This window comes from Salvelinus fontinalis, chromosome 42, assembly GCF_029448725.1.
Source record: "Salvelinus fontinalis isolate EN_2023a chromosome 42, ASM2944872v1, whole genome shotgun sequence".
Classification (NCBI taxonomy): Eukaryota; Metazoa; Chordata; class Actinopteri; order Salmoniformes; family Salmonidae; genus Salvelinus; species Salvelinus fontinalis.
Window position 1 is genome coordinate 12,163,807 of NC_074706.1, and position 25,692 is coordinate 12,189,498.

The window sequence follows — 25,692 nt, forward strand, 5'->3', positions numbered from 1 at the left end:
GTTCCTCAGCATACACATCACGGACAAACTGAAATGGTCCACCAACACAGACAGTGTGGTGTAGAAGGCGCAACAGCACCTCTTCACCCTCAGGAGGCTGAAGAAATTCAGCTTGTCACCAAAAACACCAAAAACACAAAAACACAACTTTTACAGATACACAATCGAGAGCATCCTGTCGGGCTGTATCACCGCCTGGTACGGCAACTGCTCCGCCCACAACCGTAAGGCTCTCCAGAGGGTAGTGAGGTCTGCACAACGCATCACCGGGGGCAAACTACCTGCCCTCCAGGACACCTACACCACCCGATGTCACAGGAAGGCCAAAAAGATCATCAAGGACAACAACCACCCTGTTCACCCCGCTATCATCCAGAAGGCGAGGTCAGTACAGGTGCATCAAAGCTGGGACCAAGAGACTGAAAAACAGCTTCTATCTCACAGCCATCACTAACATTGAGTGGCTGCTGCCAACATATTGACTCAAATCTCTAGCCACTTTAATAATTAAAAATTGAATGTAATAAATGTATCACTAGTCACTTTAAACAATGCCACTTTATATAATGTTTACATACCTACATTACTCATCTCATATGTATATGTATATACTGTACTCTATACTATCTACTGCATCTTGCCTATGCCGTTCGGCCATCGCTCATCCATATATTTATATGTACATATTCTTATGCATTCCTTACACTTGTGTGTATTAGGTAGTTGTTCTGAAATTGTTAGATTACTTGTTAGATATTACTGCATGGTCGGAACTAGAAGCACAAGCATTTCGCTACACTCGTATTAACATCTGCTACCATGTGTATGTGACCAATACAATTTGATTTGATTTGATTTGACCCACTAATTAGGTCTACCCTTTTTCTCATATGGACAAACTATGATATTCTACCAGGGCAAAGGACATGATAACCCACAGTAGGCAAAGGACATTGTTTGAAGTCTACTGATCAATTGCTTATGCGGTCTAGCCTAACTTAACTTCGTCCAACCAATGGTCCAACTAATATTAAGATTGTCAGTCAGCGGTCAAGTTACTCACACACTGTCCTCTGTGATGTCATGGTGACAACCAACATTTAGAGCAGTGGTTCCCAAAATTGTTATAGTCCTGTACCCCTTCAAATATTCAACCTCCAGCTGCGTAGCACCAGAGTCAGTGCACTCTCAAATGTTTTTGCCATTATTGTAAGCCTGCCACACACACACTATACAATACATTTATTAAACATAAGAATGAGTGTGAGTTTTTGTCACAACCCAGCTCGTGGGAAGTGACAAAGAGCTCTTATAGGACCAGGACACAAATAAGAATTTAATAATCAAGAATTTATTTATTTCACCATCTTACATATTAACCCTTATTTGTTCAATTGTGAATAACTCACCGCAGGTTAATGAGAAGGGTATGCTTGAAAGGATGCACATAACTCTGCAACGTTGGGTTGTATTGGAGAGAGTCTCAGTCTTAAATCATTTTCCACACACAGTCTGTGCCTGTATTTCGTTTTCATGCTAGTGAGGGCCGAGAACCGGAAGGTGGAGTCGGAAGTTTACATACACTTAGGTTGGAATCATTATAACTCGTTTTCAACCATTCCACAAATTTCAAACTATAGTTTCGGCAAGTCGGTTAGGACATCTACTTTATGCATGACACAAGTCATTTTTCCAACAATTGTTTACAGACAGATTGCTTCACTTATAATTCACTGTATCACAATTCCGGTGGGTCAGAAGTTTACATACACTAAGTTGACTGTGCCTTTAAACAGCTTGGAAAATTCCAGAAAATGATGTCATGGCTTTAGAAGCTTCTGATAGGCTAATTGACATCCTTTGAGTCAATTGGAGGTATACCTGTGGATGTATTTCAAGGCCTACCTTCAAACTCAGTGCCTCTTTGCTTGACATCATGTAAAAGTCTAAAGAAATCAGCCAAAAAATGGTAGACCTCCACAAGTCTGGTTCATCCTTGGGAGCAATTTCCAAACGCCTGAAGGTACCACGTTCGTCTGTACAAACAATTGTATAAAGTATAAACACCATGGGACCACGCAGCCGTCATACCGCTCAAGAAGGAGATGCTTTCTGTCTCCTAGAGATGAACGTGCTTTGGTGCGAAAAGTGCAAATCAATCCCAGAACAACAGCAAAGGACCATTTGAAGATGCTGGAGGAAACAGGTACCAAAGCATCTATATCTACAGTAAAACGAGTCCTATATCGACATAACCTGAAAGGCCGCTCAGCAAGGAAGAAGCCACTGCTCCAAAACCTCGATAAAAAATCCAGTCTACGGTTTTCAACTGCACATGGGGACGAAGATCGTACTTTTTGGAGAAATGTCCTCTGGTCTGATGAAACAAAAATAGAACTGTTTGGCCATAATTACCATCGTTATGTTTGGAGGAAAAAGGGGGATGCTTGCAAGCCGAAGAACACCATCCCAGCCGTGAAGTGCGGGGGTGAAACGTCATGTTGTGGGGGTGCTTTGCTACTGGATGGACTGGTGCACTTCACAAAATAGTTGACATTATGAGCAAGGACAATTACGTGGATATATTGATGCAACATCTCAAGACATCAGTCAGGAAGTTAAAGCTTGGTCACAAATGGGTCTTCCAAATGGACAATGACCCCAAGCACACTTCCAAAGTTGTGGCAAAATGGCTTAAGGACAACAAAGTCAAGGTATTGGAGTGGCCATCCCGAAATGTTTGACCCAAGTTAAGCATTTAAAGGAAATGCTACCAAATACTAATTGAGTGTATGTAAACTTCTGACCCACTGGGAATGTGATGAAATAAATAAAAGCTGAAATAAATTATTCTCTCCACTATTATTCTCACATTTCACATTCTTAAAATAAAATGGTGATTCTAACTGACCGAAGACAGGGAATTTTTACTGCGATTAAATGTCAGGAATTGTGAAAAACTGAGGTTAAATGTATTTGGCTTAGGTGTATGTAAACTTCCAACTTCAACTGTATGTGGTTGCAAAGGGCATCAGTGTCTTAACAGCGCGATTTGCCAAGGCAGGTTACTCTGAGCGCAGCCCAATCTAGAAATCTGGCAGTGGCTTCTGATTAAAATCAATTTTCACAGAACCGCTTGTTGCATTTTCGATGAGGCTCTCTTGTTCAGATATCGGTAAATGGACTGGAGGCAGGGCATGAAAGGGATAACAAATCCAGTTGTTTGTGTCATCTGTTTCGGGAAGGTAACCGCGTAATTGCGCACCCAACTCACTCGGGTGCTTCGCTATTTCACATTTGACATTGTCCGTGAGCTGGAGTTCATTTGCACACAAAAAATCATACAATGATGGAAAGACCTGTGTGTTGTCCTTGTTAATGCAGACAGAGAAGAGCTCCAACTTCTTAATCATAGCCTCAATTTTGTCCCGCACGTTGAATATAGTTGCGGAGAGTCCCTGTAATCCCAGATTCAGATCCTTTAGGCGAGAAAAAAACATCACCCAGATAGGCCAGTCGTGTGAGAAACTCATCATGCAAGCAGTCAGACAAGTGAAAATTAGGGTCAGTAACGAAAACTTTAAGCTCGTCCATCAATTTAAAAAAACGTGTCAATACTTTGCCCCTTGATAACCAGTTGTAAAAGCGTTACATGGTTGCTGCCCATATCATTGCATAGTGCAGAAAATACATGAGAGATCAGGGGTCTTGCTTTAACAAAGTTAACCATATTTATTGTGTCACGTTCCTGACCTGTTTTCTCTTGTTTTTGTATGTGTTTAGTTGGTCAGGGCGTGAGTTGGGGTGGGCATTCTATGTTATGTGTTTCTATGTTTAGGTTCATTGTCATTTAGCCTGATATGGTTCTCAATCAGGGACAGGTGTTTTACATTTCCTCTGATTGAGAACCATATTAAGGTAGGTTGTTCACACTGTTTGTTTGTGGGTGGTTGTCTTCCGTGTTTGTGTCTGTGCACCACACGGGACTGTTTCGTTTGTTCGTTCGTTTGTGTAGTCTGTACCTGTTCATGCGTTCTTCGTGTTTATGTAAGTTCTCTTGTTCAGGTCTGTCTACATCACTTATTTGTTTTTGTAGTTTGTTGAAGTATTTTTGTGTTTCGTCGTTACTTTAATGAATTCATTATGTCATATCACAATGCTGCACTTTGGTCCAATCCCTACTCCTCTTCGGACGAAGAGGAGGAGGACAACCATTACACATTGTTGTGTCCAAAACGTCTTTCAAGCTGTCAGGCATTCCCTTGGCAGCAAGAGCCTCATGGTGGATGCTGCAGTGTACCCAAGTGGCGTCGGGAGCAACTGCTTGCACCCGCGTTACCACTCCAGCAGCTACGTTTGGCTACATACGGACCGTTAGTGGAATTCCCGTGAGAGAGTGACGGTTAATGTGACTGGATGTTAATTATTTGACTAGGTTGCCTGTATTTGACATTGTGTTGTTATTTAGCTGAATACTAGATGGTTTAATTTTATTTTTGGCAGTGAAATGAGGCTATTCAGGCGAGAAAAAAACATCACCCAAATGTATAGCCCTGTTGTAAAATATAAATGGACTGTTTGAAAATGTGAAGATTTTTTTTATTTATTATTATTTTAAAAAACATTTTTTTTACGTGAATCACATTTTTATTTGGCGTACACCGACAACATTGCGCATCTGGTACGCTCCACAGTGTCCAGATCTCAAATTCAATAGAGCAATTGTGGCGTGTCGAGTAATGGAAGCAAGCATTCAACAAAAGAGCACAGAGAAATCTGAGGGAGCTGGTGACATTCCCTAGGATTGGTCAACAACATCCCGAGCAGGTGCCTCAACCAAGCCAATGGCTGATCCTGATGATGGGGAATGAATGTAAAGTATGTAAAAATGAATGTAAAAAATGTACTATTGCCCAAATACGTACATTAAGGGCAGATTAAAAACAAATCTGTGTACTGTGAGAAAATTGAGAAAAGGATGTTCCATGTCCACTTGTTTATGAAATAATATAATAATAATAATGTACGCCATTTAGCAGTCTTACAGTCATGCATGCATACAATTTTTACGTATGGGAGAACCCAGGATTTAAACCCACTATCCTGGCGTTGCAAAAGCCATGCTCTACCAACTACCAGCTGCAGAGGACCGAACATAACGGACAGTACAAAAATAGCAAATAAAGTTTAGTGAAAGAATACGTGTATGTGTGTAGATGTGTAGTAATAGTGTAGATGAAGACAGTTTCATAATTGTTATTTGTTTTTGGTGTTTTATCCATTACTGAAGGTGCCAATTTGGCATCTGCACTCAAAAAAAGGGTTCTTCTAAGATCCTCAGAGTTCTTTGAAGAACCTTAAGGTTCTTGGCACTGAAAAGTGCCAAAGAACCCCATAGGAGGTGGGGTTCATCAAGGAACCTCCTTAGTTGGAGGTTCTTGCAGGAACCTAACTGCCCAACTGAAACATGTGGATTTGAATTTGAAAGGACAGCAGGTGCAGGAACTTAACTGAAAAATGTAAAGATCTACTCAATTTAAGGTAAGGTTTGTCCCTTGCATGATCTAAACTGATATTGTTTTCTGATGACACCATCTATCTTTTCATATTTGTGCAAATCTTTCTAAAACAGAAAATGGACACAATTCCATGGATATCAATCAACAGGGGTAAGAATATGCACTGCAGGCTATACAAATATGTTGAAAGCTAGCTGTATTGGGTGCAGATGACTGAACTGATCACTTTTGTGTCTGTGTCTGCAGGTATACTGACGAGGAGGCATACAAAGGTACGTATGTCAACTGGTATTGGTATGTTATGCAGATCACATTACCATCCTCCTCCCTTACCTCTTCAATGAATATCCTATAGGCATCTACATTATAGACAAGGTAGGTCCATAATACAGTTTTCTTCATTCACATTTACCACAAAAACCAAGGTATGAATACTGTCGTGTGCATGTTTTGTTAATCAATCCCCATGCACCATGCACTGTCTTCATCTACACTATTACTACACATCTACACACATACATGTAAAGGGGTCTTCAAATAACTTTCACAGTTTCAATTTGAAGAACCCCTAACAAATACTCCAGGAACCTTTTCGTTTTAGATTGCTGTGCAAACCTGGGTAAATCTGGCCAATAGTTCTGTGCAGAACCCAGTCTGCAGCCACAACCGCAAAGTAATAAAGCAATCCACTACTAGATCCTATCTGTCACTTTTTCCCACTTGGGAAAAACGGTAGGCTGAAACGGACTGGCCATAAGCAGTTCAGGTAAATGGGGAAAAAATGGGCTGATGTGGCTGTCGGACTACATGCTCTACCCCTTTAAGCTGATGACAAACAATAATTCTGAACATAACGGATTGGATTGCTATAGTGCTTTTCCAACAGGTGCTCAATGCACTTTGAATTGAATGGGCATCAACTCAACTCATCCACCACCAAGGTCTGCCTTCTGATGACAGACAAGTATAATGTCTACAATGTATTTATGCTTCCTATTGTGGTCATAACTGGAATCTGTTCATACTGTAATAACAATATTTCATATCCAATCATAACCACAACAGCATCTTTCATACATCATCAGTAGTACACTGTGTTTTTTCAATCAACTTTTTTATGCTCAATGACAGACTTTTAATTTTAATAATTGGAAAGCTCTGCCTTTTTTTTTAACCATAAATGTTTGATTATGGAAAACTGTTATTTGATAAAATGACGAACCCCATTATTTGTTTTGCTCATTATTTCATTTGACCAGACCAATGGCGCACTACTACATGTCCAATGCTCTACTGCTAGAGTAGGACACATCAAAGTGAGACTCGGCAAATCTTTGATGCCAGACTTTCAGTTATGTTCCTTCAATGAAATCTAAATCTAAAGCTTATAGAGGATAGTCGTTATTTCATTGTCAATTTGAAGAGTATCAATTTGAATGGCTGACTACATATTACTATATTCTGTATTGCAATAAAATGCATAACATTTTGAAACATGTGAATGCAATAATTGTTTTATTCCATAGTCAGGTAGTGCAAACACCACTTCTAACTGCCCCCTGGTGGCGATTCTAAATATTCAATATTCATTCAAATCCTCCTACTGCAGGTTAGTTTTCCTCCTGAGACAAAATAGGCCATATTAAGATCTGACATCGGTAGGCTACAAAATAGGCCTATATTATTTTTCTGTTGAGAAATTGTCAACACTTCAATTATATGTGGCATTACAGTTTTTTGCAATCACTTTGGTGCAATTTTCACAAGTATGTGGTACATTTTCACAACTCCAAGCAAAAAAATCTAAACATCAAAAATGGCTTATGTTTCAAAACTCTAAGCACATTTGACTGAGTACAACAAACACATTTACAAAGTCACTTTGTAAATGCACCAGATCACCTCTTTCAATTTGGATAGTCTACATTTTCAATCAACGTATCTGCTTTTCAAAATGCAATATTCACTTTACTTTTGATATTGTTTTAATGTAATTTGTTAACAATACAATTCACAATCACCTAATCAAACTACTCAAAACAGATATCTACTGAACTAAAATTATATCGTGGTTAGTTAACGTATAGTTTGATAAATGCTGAACACTGTACATTTCTATATTTTTATCTGATAAATGTGTCAATTTGACATGAATTTATGTGTGAAGGAAACCAAATAATATATGGATGTGGCTGTAAATACTACATCATTATTCTCCGTCCACCAGTGAGCTTCAATAGGACAAAGTGGAAAGAGTCACTCTACATTCTAAAAAGAAAAGGTTCATGGAGTATCCTTCAAATTGAAACTGCTGGGGAACCCCTATAAGTTCTTCGAAGAACCCTTTAAAAGGATTATTCAAAGAACCCCTTTTAATGGATCCTCAAATAACATTTTGAAGAACTGCTCTATTATTATTGTTAATAATACTCACAGCATTAACAATAATATTTTTGTTGTCAGTGTTTACTATGATTTTAGTGGCAAATCGGAATTAAATATCCAAATATGTGGTAAATTCCCAGCAGAGCCCCAAGTCCAATGGGTATATCCTCTGGCGTGTGGATGTTAATGTGTTAATGTTCTCTGTATCCACAGCCAGAATGATTTTGCAGGTTATGGTGATCAAACAGGTTTCCTGTTATATTTATCAGAGGTGTAGGGAGGGTGAAATCTCTGAATCCAAAAAAATGGTAATTACAGAGATGTTTAACAAAACATGCACACGACAGTAATCATACCTTGGTTTTAGTGGTAAATGTGAATGAAAAAAGCTGTTTTGATAATGGTTTTCATACACATACCTTGTCCATAATGTAGAGGCCTATGGGATATTCATTGAAGAGGTAAGGGAGGAGGATGGTACATGTGATCTGCATAACATACTAATACCAATTGACATACCTTTGTATGCCTCCTCATCTGTATACCTGCAGACACAGACACAAAAGTGAGCAGTTCAGTCACCTGTACCCAATACAGCTAGCCTTCAACATATTCTTGTAGCATACATATTCTTACCTCTGTTGATTTTTATCCATTGAATTGTGTCCATTTTCTGTTTTAGCATTGACATTTAGATTTTTATTTGATTTATTTCACCTTTATTTAACCAGGTAGGCAAGTTGAGAACAAGTTCTCATTTACATTTGCGACCCAGCCAAGATAAAGCAAAGCAGTTCGACACATACAACACAGAGTTACACATGGAGTAAAACAAACATACAGTCAATAATACAGTAGAAAAATAAGTATATATACAATGTGAGCAAATGAGGTGAGATAAGGGAGGTGAAGGCAAAAAAAGGCCTTGGTGGCAAAGTAAAATGTCAATGATACACTAAAAGCTGATGAATTTCAAGCAGGGGATACTGCATCAGTTGACAAGTCAGGTGGAAAAGGTGATTTAGTACAATGTTGCATGGGGCAGAAATGGAATTCAACAATGTTCTACGTTTTTACAGTAGCCAATACCCCTATTTCTGATGATTTGTCCTACATATGTACTGTATAATGATAATGAAACTGTAAGACACATATTTCTCAACATGCTCACAACCTGCCATTACAGGCAGCAGTAGCCTAATGGTTAGAGCATTGGGCCAGTATCTGAAAAGTTGCTGGTTTGAATACCCGAGCTGACGATGTGAAAAATCTGTCGATGTGGCAATACAACTTTTTTTTTTTTACAACACAACCTGCCAAATTCTAAAACAAATTGTGGATGAAGTTGTAAAATAATATGTACCATTTACTCAAGTGACTAAGTACAACCCATTAACTAATACAGTCACTTTTTTCAGCAAAGTTAATCAGTTTCATCTTGAAATACATGTTTCACCTTACAATATGTTCACATAAAGTAATTGCTTTCACAATGCAATGCTCACATTACTTTTGATATGACAGTATGTTTATTTGTTAAAATACATTTTACTATTACTCTGACTGCTCTTAATCGATAATCACTTAACCGTTTGGTAAACCTATAGATTTTAAACCAGTTTGTCTACCACTGATTTTGAGAACTACATAATGAAAATGTATGTTGGCAAAGTATAAACATATAAAGTATGATATATACTGTAATGTACTATTATGTTGATCAATCAATCAATCAATGTACTTATAAAGCCCTTTTTACATCAGCTGATGTCACAAAGTGTGCTGTACAGAAACCCAGCCTAAAACCCCAAACAGCAAGCAATGCAGATGTAGAAGCACGGTGGCTAGGAAAAACTCCCTTGAAAGGCAGGAACCTAGGAAGAAACCTAGAGAGGAACCAGGCTCTGAGAGGTGGCCAGTCCTCTTCTGGCTGTGCCGGGTGGAGATTATAACTGTACATGGCCAAGATGGTCAAATGTTCATAAATGACCAGCAGGGACAGATAATAATAAGCACAGTGGTTGTAGAGGGTGCAACAGGTCAGCACCTCAGGAGTAAATGTCAGTTGACTTTTCATAGCCGATCATTCAGAGTTAGAGACAGTAGGTGCGGTAGAGAGAGAGAGTTGAAAATAGCAGGTCCGGGACAAGGTAGCATGTCTGGTGAACAGGTCAGGGTTCCATAGCCGCAGGCAGAACAATTGAAACTGGAGCAGCAACACGACCAGGTGCACTGGGGACAGCAAGGAGTCATCAGGCCAGGTAGTCCTGAGGCATGGTCCTAGGGCTCAGGTCCTCTGAGAGAAGAGAGAAAAGAGAGAGAGAGTTAAAGGGAGCATACTTAAATTCACACAGGACACCGGATAAGACAGGATAAATACTCCAGATACAGTATAACAGACTGATCCTAGCCCCCCGACAAATAAACTACTGCAGCATAAATACTGGAGACTGAGACAGGAGGGTTTGGGAGACACTGTGGCCCCGTCCGACAATACCCCCGGACAGGTCCAACCAGGCAGGATATAACCCCACCCACAGCCCCCACACCACTAGAGGGATATCTTCCAACCATCAACTTACTACCCTGAGACAAGGCCGAGTATAGCCCACGAAGATCTCCCCCACGGCACGAACTCGAGGGGGGCGCCAACCCGGACAGGAAGATCACGTCAGTGACTCAACCCACTCAGTGACACACCCCTCCTAGGAATGGCATGGATGAGCACTAGTAAACCAGTGACTCAGACCCAGTAAAAGGTTTAGAGGCAGAGAATCCCAGTGGAGAGAGGGGAACCGGCCAGGCAGAGACAGCAAGGGCGGTTCGTCGCTCCAGTGCCTTTCCATTTACCTTCACACCCCTGGGCCAGACTACACTCAATCATAGGACCTACTGAAGAGATGAGTCTTCAATAAAGACTTAAGGGTCGAGACCGAGTCTGCGTCTATAACATGGATAGGCAAAACATTCCATAAAAATTGAGCTCTATAGGAGAAAGCCCTGCCTCCAGCTGTTTGCTTAGAAATTCTAGGGACAATAAGAAGGCCTGCGTCTTGTGACCGTTGCGTACGTGTACTGTATGTATGTACGGCAGGACCAAATCGGAAAGATAGGTAGGAGCAAGCCCATGTAATGCTTTGTATCAGCTCTAGCCTTAATAGGAAGCCAGTGTAGAGAGGCTAGCACTGGAGTAATATGATCAAATGTTTTGGTTCTAATCAAGATTCTAGCATCCTGTTCAGCATAAACTGAAGTTTATTTCGTGCTTTATCTGGGTAGCCGGAAAGTAGAGCATTGCAGTAGTCTAATCTAGAAGTGACAAAAGCATGAATACATTTTTCTGCATCATTTTTGGACAGAAAGTTTCTGATTTTTGCAATGTTACGTAGATGTGAAAAAGCTGTCCTTGAAACAGTCTTGATATGTTTGTCAAAAGAGAGATCAGGGTCCAGAGCAACGCCGAGGTACTTTTTTATTTCAGACTGCTGTACAACCATCAAGATGAATTGTCAGATCCAACAGAGAGATCTCTTTTATTCTTGGGACCTAGAACTAGGATCTCCATTTTGTCCGAGTTTAAAAGTAAAACATTTGCCGCCATCCACTTCCTTATGTTTGAAACACAGGCTTCCAGGGAGTTCATTTTTGGGGCTTCACCATGTTTCATCGAAATGTACAGCTGTGTATTGTCCGCATAGCAGTGAAAGTTAACATTATGTTTCTAAATGACATCACCAAGAGATAAAATATATAGTGAAAACAATAGTGGTCCTATAACGGAACCTTGAGGAACACTGAAATTTACAATTGATTTGTCAGAGGACAAACCATCCACAGAGACAAACTGATATCTTTCCGACAGATAAGATCTAAACCAGGCCAGAACTTGTCCGTGTAGACCAATTTGTGTTTCCAATCTCTCCAAAAGAATGTGGTGACCGATGGTATCAAAAGCAGCACTAAGGTCTAGGAGCACGAGGACAGATGCAGAGCCTTGGTCTGACGCCATTAAAATAAATGTAATTTACCACCTTCACAAGTGCAGTCTCAGAGCTATGATGGGGCCTAAAACCAGACTGAAGCGTTTCGTATACATTGTTCGTCTTCAGGAAGGCAGTGAGTTGCTGCGCAACAGCTTTTTCTAAAATGTTTGAGAGGAATGGGAGATTCGATATAGGCTGATAGTTTTTTATATTTTCTAGGTCAAGGTTTGGCTTTTTCAAGAGAGGCTTTATTACTGCCACTTAGTGCTTGGCCCTCCTATGTTCAACATATGAGGGCCAAGCACAGGAAGCAGTTCTTTCAGTAGTTTAGTTGGAATAGGGTCCAGTATGCAGCTTGAAGGTTTAGAGGCCATGACTATTTTCATCAATGTGTCAAGAGATATAGCATTAAAAAACTTGAGTGTCTCCCTTGATCCTAGGTCCTGGCAGTGTTGTGCACTCAGGATAACTGAGCTTTGGAGAAATATGCAGATTTAAAGAGGAGTTTGTAATTTGCTTTCTAATGATCATGATCTTTTCGTCAAAGAAGTTCAGGATTTTATAACTGCTGAAGTGAAAGCCATCCTTTCTTGGGGAATGCTGCTTTTTAGCTAGCTTTGCGACAGTATCAAAAATACATTTTGGATTGTTCTTATTCTCCTCAATTAAGTTGGAAAAATAGGATGATTGAGCAGCAGTGAGGGCTCTTCGATACTGCACGGTACTGTCTTTCCAAGCTAATCGGAAGACTTCCAGTTTGGTGTAGCGCCATTTCCGTTCCAATTTTCTGGAAGCTTGCCTCAGAGCTTGAGTATTTTCTGTATACCAGGAAGCTAGTTTCTTATGACAAATGTTTTTAGTTTTTAGGGGTGCGACTGCATCTAGGGTATTACGCAAGATTAAATTTAGTTCCTCAGTTAGACGGTTAAATGATTTTTGTACTCTGACGTCCATGGGTAGGTGGAGGGAGTCTGAAAGGGTATCTAGGAATCTTTGGGTTGTCCGAGAATTTATAGCACGGCTTTGATGATCCTTGGTTGGGGTCTGAGCAGATTATTTGTTGCGATTGCAAATGTAATAAAATGGTGGTCCGACATTCCAGGATTATGAGGAAAAACATGAAGGTCCACAATATCTATTCCACGGGACAAAACTAGGTCCGGAGTATGACTGTGGCAGTGAGTAGGTCCGGAGACATGTTGGAAAAAAAACACAAAACCCATCGATGATGGCTCCGAAAGCCTTTTGGAGTGGGTCTGTGGACTTTTCCATGTGAATATTAAAGTCAACAAAAATTGGAATATTATCTGCCATGACTACTAGGTCCAATAGGAATTCAGGGAACTCAGTGAGGAACGCTGTATACGGCCCAGGAGGCCTGTAAACAGTAGCTCTAAAAAGTTATTGAGTAGGCTGCATAGATGTAATGACTAGAAACTCAAAAGATGAAAATGCAGTCATTTTGTTTTTTGTAAATTGAAATTTGCTATCGTAAATGTTAGCAACACCTCCGCCTTTGCGGGATGCGCGGGGGATATGGTCACTAGTGTATCCAGGAGGAGAGGCCTCATTTAACACAGTAAATGTATCAGGCTTAAGCCATGCTTCAGTCAGGCCAATCACATCAAGATTATGATCAGTGATTAGTTCATTGACTATAACTGCCTTGGAGGTGAGGGATCTAACATTAAGTGGCCCTATTTTGAGATGTGAGATTTCACAATCTCTTTCAATAATGACAGGAATGGAGGTCTTTATTCCAGTGAGCTTGCTAGAGCGAACACTGCCATGTTTAGTTTTGCCCAACCTAGATCGAGGCACAGACACAGACTCAATGGGGATAGCTGAGCTGACTACACTGACTGTGCTGGTGGCAGACTCCACTAAGCTGGTGTAACAGATGTAAATCGTACTCTCCTTGCGTTGTGTTTTGTCCAAGTAAATCACATCAGCCAGTGGTCCCAGTTGAGCATAATTTATTTCTGTTGCTGTTGTTAAATAGGAAACAGCACTTTAGTTGTGCAGGGCTTAACGGTATTGATGGCTGTCGATGGCAAAATCCCTTGCATCACATTTTCATACTGGGACGAACAAAATACAAAAATACAATACAAAATATAACATGTGTAAATACCTGTTGTTAAATAGTAAACAGCACGTTAGTTGTGCAGGGCTTAACGGTATTGTTGGCTGTCGATGGTAAAATCTGTAGCATGAAGACAACTGTGTTAGCCGTGGCTTATGTGACCATGACATCGGTGTATGCTAGCTAACACACTTATTTACAGCAATCATATGCCATCGCACATCCCAGAAAGCCCCTCAATCTCTAACAGGTACCATATAAGTTACCCACACATGTATAAATCAGTAATGTACAGCAAACTTGTAAACATTGTAAAATATCAAATAGAAAACAGTATTCAGAATGTGACCTACCCCTTGCATCACATTTTCATACTGGGAAGGCCTGACGTTCGCGATCTCCCCCTATCTGCAAGCGGGGCCAATCACAACACGCCTTATTGTCATTGGAGTTGAACCAACCAATAAGAATGCTTGAACATTAAATACACCTTTCTTTAGAGGCAAGTGGAAACATAACCAACCCTGTTACACTGGCAGGCTGGCTAACAGCCTGCTGCCTGGCCTGCACGCTATCTCATTGTGGAGCTAGAGGAATTAGAGCCATCTATGTTCATAGATAAGATGAGAGCACCCATCCAGCTAGGATGGAGACCGCCACTCCTCAGCAGGCCAGGCTTGGTCCTGTTTGTGGGTGAGTCCCAGAAAGAGGGCCAATTATCTTCAAATTCTATCTTTTGGGAGGGACAGAAAACAGTTTTCAACCTGCGATTGAGTTGTGAGACTGCTGTAGAGCTCATCACTCCCCCTAACTGGGAGGGGGCCAGAGACTATTACTTGATGCCGACACATCTTTCTAGCTGATTTACACTCTGAAGCTATGTTGTGCTTGGTGACATCGTTGGTGCCAACGCGGATAACAATATCCCTATACTCTCTACACTCGCCAGTTTTAGCTTTAGCCAGCACTATCTTCAGATTAGCCTTAACGTCGGTAGCCCTGCTCCCTGTTAAACAGTGTATGATCGTTGGATGATTCTTTTTAAATCTAATACTGCGGGCAATGGAGTCCCCAATGACTAGGGTTTTTAATTTGTCAGAGCTAAGGGTGGGAGGTTTCGGCATCTCAGACCCCGTAACGGGAGGAGTAGAGACCAGAGAAGGCTCGGCCTCTGACTCCAACTCGCTGCTTAATGGGGAAAACCGGTTGAAAGTTTCTGTCGGCTGAATGAGCGACACCGGTTGAGCATTCCTACAGCATTTCCTTCCAGAAGCCATGAGAAATGTGTCCGGCTGTGGGGACTGTGCGAGGGGATTTATACTACTATGTGTACTTATTGGTGGCACAGACTCTGTTTCATCCTTTCCTACACTTTGTCACGGCTGTTAAAGGACCAAGGTGCAGCGTGGTGAGCGTACATTTTATTTTTATTTGGAAAAAAGACGCCGAACAAAACAATAAACACTACAAAAACAAACCGTGAAGCTACAGGCTACGTGCCCTAAACAAAGTCAACTTCCCACAAAGACAGGTGGAAAAAAGGGCTACCTAAGCATGGTTCTCAATCAGAGACAACGATAGACAGCTGCCTCTGATTAAGAACCACACCCGGCCAAACACAAAGAAATAGAAAACATAGAAATAAAGAAACTAGAATGCCCACCCTAGTCACACCCTGGCCTACCCAAAATAGAGAATGAAAGCCTCTCTGGCCAGGGTGTGACAGTACCCCCCCCCCCCCCCCCCCCCCCCCCCGCCACCCCGCCCCGACGGTGCGGAATCCGGCCGCAAAACCTGACTCTAAAGGGGTGGGTCCGGGTGGGATTCCTTTGCGGCGGCTTTGGTGCAGGACGTAGACCCCCCTTCGCCTCTGGCTCCCCCCACTTTGGTGGCGCCTCTGGTGAGGGGACCCGCGCCGCCGACCCCGGACTGGGCAACCTCGTAGCGGGCCCGGACTGGGCACCCTCGTAGCGGGCCCCGGACTGGGCACCCTCGTTGCGAGCCCCGGACTGGGCACCCTCGTTGCGGGCCCCGGACTGGGCACCCTCGTTGCGGGCCCCGGACTGGAGACCGTCGCTGGAGGCTCCAGACTGGACTACTCAACTACTATTTGAGAAGATCCTGTCACACAAATTTCCTAGGTAGCAAAGATATATAATTTGTAATTTCTCGGTTTAGTTACAAAGCCCCACCTCGCGACCCATACAACCCCAAACTGCATTAAATTGAAAGCCCGACTGAGTTCCTAAAAAATTCATAAAGTCGGGACACGGGTTCCGTATTGACCCCGTTCTGGGTCCGGATCTGGACCGCGGTCTGCCTGTTGAGTATGACTGCCCTAAAAATAAACCGAACCCTCCGGTGTTGCTAATCCTCAAGACAGGCTAGTCAGGCTTTCATTTGTTTCATTTGATTACAATGCACCTATGTTGTCATTATATCTGAACAATGCATGTATTTTGTTGCGTCACTGATTATGAATGATGTCTTCAGTGATCACACCTTTAATCACACATTGGATATAAATGATGGAAATTCAATTTTCAGTGAATGTTTATGGGTAGTGCAGTTGTATAATTTGAAAACAGTTTAATGTACCGTAATTTACAGTATTGTTGCATGTTATATTCAAAGGGCAATTTTTAAACATGCGTTTTTTGCTATTGGATTAAATGGTTATTACAATGACTCATTTGAGAATATATCATTATGTTGTGTTTTGGTGATTGCATCAATGTTCTTATGGTATTTCACAGTAAATGTACATTTTGGATCAAAGGTTGTGTGGTGAAAGATGTCTCCAAATAACATGAATACATAATAACATGTTTTAAATACAAGGCTTGCTGTTTTACAAGGGCTACCAGTTTGGAGTTTTGAAAATTCCCCACATAGGCCTACGTGTGAAAATAAGCGCCAAAGCCAAAGAAACTGGAAATGGTAGCCTAGTTAAAATGACTAAATGATAAGCCTATCATTCATTATCTGATGTATTGGTGACTAAACAAAATGTTCTCATTGTACCAAGTCACTTGGCTCTGTCATATCCTCACATGGTCTCTCCTATCATTGCTATGCAGACGACACACAATTAATCTTCTCCTTTCCCCCCTCTGATAACCAGGTGGTGAATCGCATCTCTGCATGTCTGGCATGTCTGGCAGACATTTCAGTGTGGATGACGGATCACCACCTCAAGCTGAACCTCGGCAAGACGGAGCTGCTCTTCCTCCCGGGGAAGGACTGCCCGTTCCATGATCTCGCCATCACGGTTGACAACTCCATTGTGTCCTCCTCCCAGAGTGCTAAGAACCTTGGCGTGATCCTGGACAACACCCTGTCGTTCTCAACTAACATCAAGGCGGTGACCCGTTCCTGTAGGTTCATGCTCTACAACATTCGCAGAGTACGACCCTCCCTCACGCAGGAAGCGGCGCAGGTCCTAATCCAGGCACTTGTCATCTCCCGTCTGGATTACTGCAACTCGCTGTTGGCTGGGCTCCCTGCCTGTGCCATTAAACCCCTACAACTCATCCAGAACGCCGCAGGCCGTCTGGTGTTCAACCTTCCCAAGTTCTCTCACGTCACCCCGCTCCTCCGCTCTCTCCACTGGCTTCCAGTTGAAGCTCGCATCCGCTACAAGACCATGGTGCTTGCCTACGGAGCTGTGAGGGGAACTGCACCTCCGTACCTTCAGGCTCTGATCAGGCCCTACACCCAAACAAGGGCACTGCGTTCATCCACCTCTGGCCTGCTCGCCTCCCTACCTCTGAGGAAGTACAGTTCCCGCTCAGACCAGTCAAAACTGTTCGCTGCTCTGGCACCCCAATGGTGGAACAAACTCCCTCACGACGCCAGGTCAGCGGAGTCAATCACCACCTTCCGGAGACACCTGAAACTCCACCTCTTTAAGGAATACCTAGGATAGGATAAAGTAATCCTTCTAACCCCCCCCCCCCCCCCCCCCCCCTTAAAAGAGTTAGATGCACTATTGTAAAGTGGTTGTTCCACTGGATATCATAAGGTGAATGCACCAATTTGTAAGTCGCTCTGGATAAGAGCGTCTGCTAAATGACTTAAATGTAATGTAAATGTAATGTATTTCACAGAAAACCTTGATTTTGCATGAATGACTCAGGGGAGAAAACTGTGTGAAAACCGCAATGAATGCGCAATCAAAGGTTCTGAACATATGATAGGTGGCATTACAACTGTTATCAGTTTAGAGTTTTGTACTTAGAGTTTTTAAATATAGTACCACATACATCTAAAAAATGTGCCAAAGTGATTGAAAACAAACTGTAATATGATATCATTGATGATTTGCATTCATCCATTATTATTTTCACCGTGTATTATTTTTGCTTGTATTCCTTATTTATGTGATTTTCACACACAATGGTGAGAGTGTGAACTGAGGCAGATCAGACTCGGGGTGGCGCGAGAAGCTGAAGGATTGGTGTCGGGGACTCACGATAGGTCATTGCGGGTCACTGCGCAGCGCATGACAATGCAGCGTCCAGTGTCTAACACATCATTACCATAAGAGCTGTAATTTATTTTTGTAATAATAATTCTTATACCTACAACAAAACATTTCGGAAATAGGTTGATAACACATCGACTACCTCATATTGGGGTGGCAGGTAGCTTAGTGGTTAGAGCGTTGGGCCAGTAATCGAAAGATTGCTATATCGAATCCCTGAGCTGACAAGGTAAAAATCTGCCGTTTTGTCCCTGAATACGGCAGTTAACCCACTGTTCCTAGGCTGTCATTTTAAATAAGAATTTGTTCTTAACTGACTTGCCTAGTTAAAACAATTAAATAGACCTATGCAGTTCTTAGAATTAGGTTTTTAACCTATATAAGTATAATATTATTGTAATAAATAAAAACAAAAATGTGGATGGTTTAGTACATTCGTTTGATGAGTATGTTAAATTGTAGTTAGTGAGAAACATTGGTTGATTCTCATTTTGCATGAGAATACATGAGAATATTCAATTCTAAAGTAATGCAGGGGGATTCAAATACAGTGCCTTAAACGTTTATGAAAAATAAAACACTTATCTTCATTAGATAAGTATTCAAAGCCATGAGTCAATACATGTTAGAATCACCTTTGGCAGCGATTACACGTGTGAGTCTTTCTGGGTAAGTCTTTAAGCACTATTCACAACTGGATTGTGCAACATTTGCCCATTATTCCTTTCAAAATACTTCATGCTCTGTCAAATTGGTTGTTGATCATTGCTAGACAACCATTTTCAGGTCTTGCCATAGATTTTCAAGCAGATTTAAGTCAAAACTGTAACTCTGCCACTTAGGAATATTCACTGTCTTCTTAGTAAGAAACTTCAGTGTGTATTTGACCTTGTGTTTAAGGTTATTGTCCTGCTGAAAGGTGAATTAATCTCCCAGTGTCTGGTGGAAAGAAGACTGAACCAAGTTTTCCTCTAGGATTTGCCTGTGGTTAAAGCCAATCAATTTCTTTTTTATTCTGAAAAACTCCCCAGTCTGTAACGATTACAAGGGTAACATGACGCAGTCACCACTATGCTTGAGAATATGGAACGTGATAATCAGCAATGTGTTGCATTGGATTTGCCCAATACATAACACTTTGTATTCAGAAGAAGAAAAAAACTGCTTTGCCACATTTTTTGAAGTATTACTTTAGTGCCTTTTTGCAAACAGGATGCATGTTTTGGAATTTTTGTATTACGAACAGTCTTCCTTCTTTTTACTCTTTCATTTATGTTAGTATTGTGGAGTAACTACAATGTTGTTGAGCCATCCTCAGTTATCGCCTATCACAGCCATTAAACTCTGTAACTGTTTGCCGGAGAGGAAGGAAATCCCTGAGCGGTTTTCTTCCCTCCAGGCAACTGAGTTAGGAAGGACGCCTGTAGTGACTGGGTGTATTGATACACCATCCAAAGTCGAATTATTAACTTTACCATGCTTAAAGGGATATTTAATAAATATATATATATTTTTTTTACCCATTTACCAATAGGTGCCCTTCTTTGTGACACATTGGAACACCTCCCTGGTCCTTGTGGATGAATCTGTTTGAAATTCACTGCTTTGACGGGACCTTAAAGATAATTGTATGTGTGGGGTACAGAGATGAGGTAGTCATTCAAAAATCATGTTGAATACTATTATTGAACACAGGTGAGTCATGGAACAGAGCGCACTCTGACACTCCAGTGAATTTACGAACTAACCCTAACCCTTAATGTGAACACTGGAATTGTATGATGATATTCAACTCCTAATGTATAACTGTTCATAAAACATTTTTGTTAAGAAATACTATGTGTTTGCTGTTGGTGGTATTATGTTGCTCCTCAGATAATAATCTGTTGGCCTATTTTACCAGCCTGGTCTCATAGACTAGACGTAACATAGTAAATGTAAATCAAGGACACTCAAATTAGTATGATGGTTAGTCAGGGTGGATGGGTGAGCATGTAATGTGAACATCTAGCATCTCAAAGGTTACGAGTTCGAATCTAATCACGGACAACTTTAACATGTTAGCAACTTTTCGACTACTTATTACTTTTTAGTTATTTGAAACGGCTTATCATGTTAGATATCCCTTCCCCTAACCTTAACCCTTTCAGCTAACCCTTCCCCTAACCCTTTAACCTAACTCCTAAACTTAGCACTAACCTTAACCCTAACCCCTAGCTAACATTAGCAAGCAAGCTAATGTTAGCCACCTAGCCACCTAGAATTTGTAACATATCATATGTTTTGCAAATTTGTAACATATTGTAAGTTTTGCAAATTCTTAACATATTGTACATTTTACAAATTTGTAACATATAATATGAATTGTAATTCGTAACATATCATACGAACTGGGTAATGAACATCCAAAAATTGATACATACCATACAAAACGTAACATATCATGCTAAAGGGAGTGCCTCTGATTTACAAACAGAATAATATGAAATGCTCTGAGACCAGGTTGATTTTACACGACATATATAAGGCATTTGGTGCTCACATTTTATTTTATTTATTGCAAAATACATAAATATTAGAGTTTTTTTTATCATTATACTGCTATCTTTTTTTGTCATGGACTTGATCTGCTCTTATGCACGTATTATTTTTGTTTAATGCAGAACTTAATATCTAATCTGAGCTCGCCTTAATTTGTTGTCTTTTATGGTATTTATAAATGATTAGGCTTCATACGTCATATGACTGAATATGATAGTTGTTTTATTGTGTTTAGAATACTGAACAAATAACGCCATATGAAAACATATGTATCATTATTTTAAACATCCCACGTGATCTGAGCATTTAAAATCTGTATAGTATGGAGCATTAGGGTATATGGAGTATACCGCATGGAGACGCAGTCCTAGTGCCCAAACATCCACAATGACTGTTTTACATCTATGTAAATCGTATAAATGACAATAACAATACATTTAGCAAACTCATAACTCGATTTTTACCACAGTGATTAGAAAACATGTCATTTAAAGTTTGAATAATAAAATGCAGTAAATAAACATGTCAAGGATCGGTAAGAAAACTATGACGCATCGTCTTTAACCACCGTTTATAGTTCCTAAAGTCTCGTTTTGGACTTTCGACAGAAAATAGTCACACTATAAAACTTCATAAAACAAACAACGTTGTTGTTCTTTTTTTCAAATACCACATGTATAAAGACGTGTTAAAAAAAATCCACAATTAAAGTAATGGGATTTAATGCCCCAGTCCTGTTCACCGGCGCCTTTCTCTAGTGGTGCTCCCGTCTCCAACGCTTTAGAAGTCCTGGGATCCTTTATATTTTATTTAAGCTCCATTTCTTTTATTAATTTTTTTCTCTCCAAAGTTGCACACAGGATCAATTATATGAAACACGGCGAAACTTTCAAGATTAAAACGTCCCGATGAAAAAATGCAGACGAGCAAACGGTTTTGGCGCATGAGACCCAAGGCTGAATCTGTGAGACGGAGCGTACACAATAAACCTGTTGTTAAAACTTGCTGTGAAAATATGTTTGAAGAAAATAGACAATTGTTGTACGAAATGTATTCAAGTATAAAATAATGCCCTTTGTTGGAGAAAACTTGAGCAATGTGAGGGTACAAAAGTCCCCTGTGGTATTTACTAGGTCCCTTTGTGAAGTTTGCGCTTTGGCGTCTCCACTTGGCGCATTACCCAGGCCCCTTTAAACGCGATTGTTTCTTTCTTTCTAATGACGTTTACCGGATCAAAACATGCTGTTAATTCGATCAGAAAGCTTCACCCTTCACAACAATACCAGAATAATTTCTCCCAAAGTTTGTTAAGTTGACCGAAATTAGGCAAATGAATAGGGGTCTCTAGGCTACCCCCGACGCAGGTGACGGGGATAATGCACGTTCACACCAGCTGCATTCTTCTTTATTTCTCCCTTTTCTTTCACAGCATTATTAAAATGTAGGCCAATGAAACTATTCACTCGACTCAATAGACATTTTCTTATAGGATAATAGGATACAAATTGAGCCTCTCCAAAGAGTCCTCGGTGGTGGGTAACCCTTGAGTGCCAAAGGCTGCTGGAGACGCCGGCCGGTACGCAGGCGACGCTCGTGTGCCAGACCCATCACACACCTGCCTAGGACTCCCACGAAATAAAGAATGTAAACAAAAAGCTTGCCATCTCTCATAATAGATGGAAGTGTCATCAAGTCGTGTGAGAAACGCGGCGAACAAACGGGGGACTCCGTCTCCAAAAGTTCTCCCTTGAACTTGGCGGAACAGCCTATTAAAGGCTTACTTAATTACTCTAATGGCACTGGACAGGTCTTAAAACTCAGACAGGGCTTGGATGGAAGTTAAGTTCGCTTGCTGGGATTTGTAAACAGGCGATCGTGTGAGAAACGCGAGTTGGAAGAAAGAGGGGTCTTTTTTCGGCGGCTTTGTTGTCAGTGCGCGCACTGCGCCCTGTCGGATCAGGCGAACCCAACGCTCAGTTCACATTTCCCGCCTGAGTTGTTACTATGCAAATAATATTATAAAAATAATCACGTGCATGTCTTTTGAACAGCCACGTGGATGAACAAAGCAAGTCTTTCCCCCTGCTAGCCGATGGCTTCAGACGTTTTATTTGTTTTGTTTTTAACTGATCCTAAATGCTCACATTTACCAGAAGCTTGCTCTTTAATCCTATGGAATAATTTAGACCATGAATGCGGGAGTCCCTCGGATGATCGCTTTATAAGGGGCAGCTTCTCAGCTCACCTCTCAGTCTACCTAGTCTACAAGCTAAGGAACACACATCCAAACTGCCTCCTGGCATTCATATTTTGAATTAGAACTTTATCAGCACTTTGCCAAAGGATGGCATCCAAGATGAAGGATCGCAAGGTAGGCGCTCCCCTTCTGCTTTTTGGGATGGAAACCTACTCGGAAACCGTGGCCTTTTCTTGTCGTTATTTTAATATTACAATAATTTACTTTGGTAGTCATAATGTTATTATGGCTATGTGTAGTCAAACGCGAAATTTGGGTCCATGGAAATCGATCGGAACCAATATAGTACACATTTGAGTTTGCAAAAACGACTAAAATGTAAATAATTAATTTAAAGAAGAAAAGTGGCTTAAGTTATCACTAAAATAGTATAATTTACGGTTTGAAGCCCATGTGTGACATACCCCATGGTTGTGTTTGAGCCTTGGCACCTGCCTTGGTCCATGTGGTACTCGCAAGCGCTATTGCGCATCAAGGTGGCTAGGCAAGGCTTATGCGTCTCTTTGCCGTTTGGTTTCCAAGTAGTTTCGTCTTCATTATAGTTTCAATCAGATTTTTATTCTAGGTTTCCAGAGCTATACACTTTAGACCTGTCCTACGGTTGATTATGTTTGTTTGTCTAATCATTTGCGTTGTTATTTTTCAACAGAGAACTCCCATCTCCCATAAAGTGATAGAAAAAAGAAGACGGGACCGCATCAACCGCTGCCTAAACGAACTGGGGAAAACTGTGCCAATGGCGCGCGCGAAACAGGTAGCCTACAGTACAGTTGTCAAATTAAATAATCTTGTTCACAATTCATAAAGGATAGCCTAAATCATCTTATTCAAAGTTTTATATTGGCTAAATATATTTATTATTTAGCCTACTCATTTCATTAAATCCTTGCTATGCGTGACAAATAGCGTAGCCTACATAATATCTGCCGTCGTCTGTAGGCTCATCTGTTTGATTTAGTGTATTTAAACGACTTAATATTATTTTTCTAATAACTTTTTTTTCTGATGGTAGAACTCTGGAAAGCTGGAGAAGGCCGAGATTCTGGAGATGACAGTTCAGTATCTACGAGCGCTCCACTCCGCAGACTTCCCCAGGGGCAGAGAAAAGGGTGCGTATTCCTGTCGGCTCCAATGCGCACGGGACCCGGGGCTCTCACCCAGAGCGCATCCCTATCCCGTCCCACCTTCTTTTACTCCATTCCGGCTGTCTGGTTTACATATTTATCTCGGTGATATCAATCATCATCGCTGTAGTCTGTATCGTAAACATATCCTCACATTTGAATGTAAAAGCCTAAATAATAGCGGAGTTTCGGTGTGTTTTCTGATCGTCCCCTTCTTCGGATTCCTTTTAGGTGAGCTACTGGGGGAGTTCGCCAACTACTTCCACTACGGCTACCACGAGTGCATGAAGAACCTGGTGCACTACCTGACCACGGAGGAGAGGGTTGAGACCAAAGACATCAAGTACGCAAGGATCCTGGCCTTTCTTCAGTCCAAGTCCCGAGTCGTCACCGAGCCGGTGTTCGGCTCCCTGGGCGCGTTGCCAGACCAGGCAGATTATCTGTGCCAGTTGCACTCCTCCCCGGAGTCACACCAGAGCCACAGCCCCAGCGACTCCGTGTTTCAGCAGAGTCCACCCGGACATTTCTCTTGGCACAGCACGGCACGCAGCCCAACCATGTCGTACCCAACTGTGCCGCTTTCCGCCCCGACGCAACAGCACCACGGTGGCTACTTGTCACCAGTGCAAGGACTTGACCATCACTACTTCAACTTCTTCAACGGCCACCCGCACGCGAATGCGTTCAGTTTTCACAGTACGCAACACGCGTTGTAAATAGAATCCGGCTACCATTTTGTGTTGTCTTTATTTATATATGTGTTCATAATAAATAGTTAAAAATTGTGGATATTGTATAGTGTACAATACATTTTATTTTAATAAAAGTAAATGTTTATTTCCCACAGTTTTGGGTTTTCTTGTGGTGTTATAATATAGGTTGATCATCAATTGGTGGAAACCTCCCTAAAAATCTGGTGGTATAATAGCGTTGGTCTATTGATTATGAATAGGCCTAATTGTTCATTCTTCTAAATCATTTATTGCAGAAGAGTTAGCCTGTTACAGTACAACCACTCAGGCCATTTCTACAAAAATATATATTTGTATTTCTTAAAGGGATAGGCTAGTTAACTTTTTTTACGCTTATTTTCAACTAACCAAGGGTGTTGTCCTTTCATACAAACCGTTTTTAATCAAATCAAATCACATTTTAATGGTCAAATACACATATTTAGCAGATGTTATTTCGGGTGTAACGAAATGCTTGTCTTTCTAGCGGCAACAGTGCAGTAGTATCTAAAAATTCACAACAATACACACAAATCTAAAAGTCAAATAATGGAATTAAGAAATTATATAACGTCCTTTA

The 25,692-nt window shown here is 41.1% G+C and overlaps 1 protein-coding gene across 1 annotated transcript; it reads left to right on the forward strand.

Annotated features, from left to right (window-relative positions):
* The first annotated feature begins 23,050 nt into the window (after positions 1–23,050).
* On the forward strand, positions 23,051–25,222 carry LOC129841505 (hairy and enhancer of split-related protein helt-like). The gene is made up of 4 exons (XM_055909798.1): positions 23,051–23,371; positions 23,907–24,011; positions 24,270–24,366; positions 24,613–25,222. Exons 1-4 carry the CDS (start codon positions 23,345–23,347, stop codon positions 25,095–25,097), a joined length of 714 nt encoding a protein of 237 aa, XP_055765773.1. The 5' UTR covers positions 23,051–23,344; the 3' UTR covers positions 25,098–25,222.
* Positions 25,223–25,692: the final 470 nt, after the last annotated feature.

Excerpts from the sequence above, each read along its gene's own strand:
- LOC129841505 (XM_055909798.1), top strand. The coding sequence starts at position 23,345 with ATGGCATCCAAGATGAAGGATCGCAAG. Across the intron at positions 23,372-23,906 it reads CCAAGATGAAGGATCGCAAG|AGAACTCCCATCTCCCATAA; the intron begins GTAGGCGCTCCC and ends ATTTTTCAACAG. Across the intron at positions 24,012-24,269 it reads CAATGGCGCGCGCGAAACAG|AACTCTGGAAAGCTGGAGAA; the intron begins GTAGCCTACAGT and ends TTCTGATGGTAG.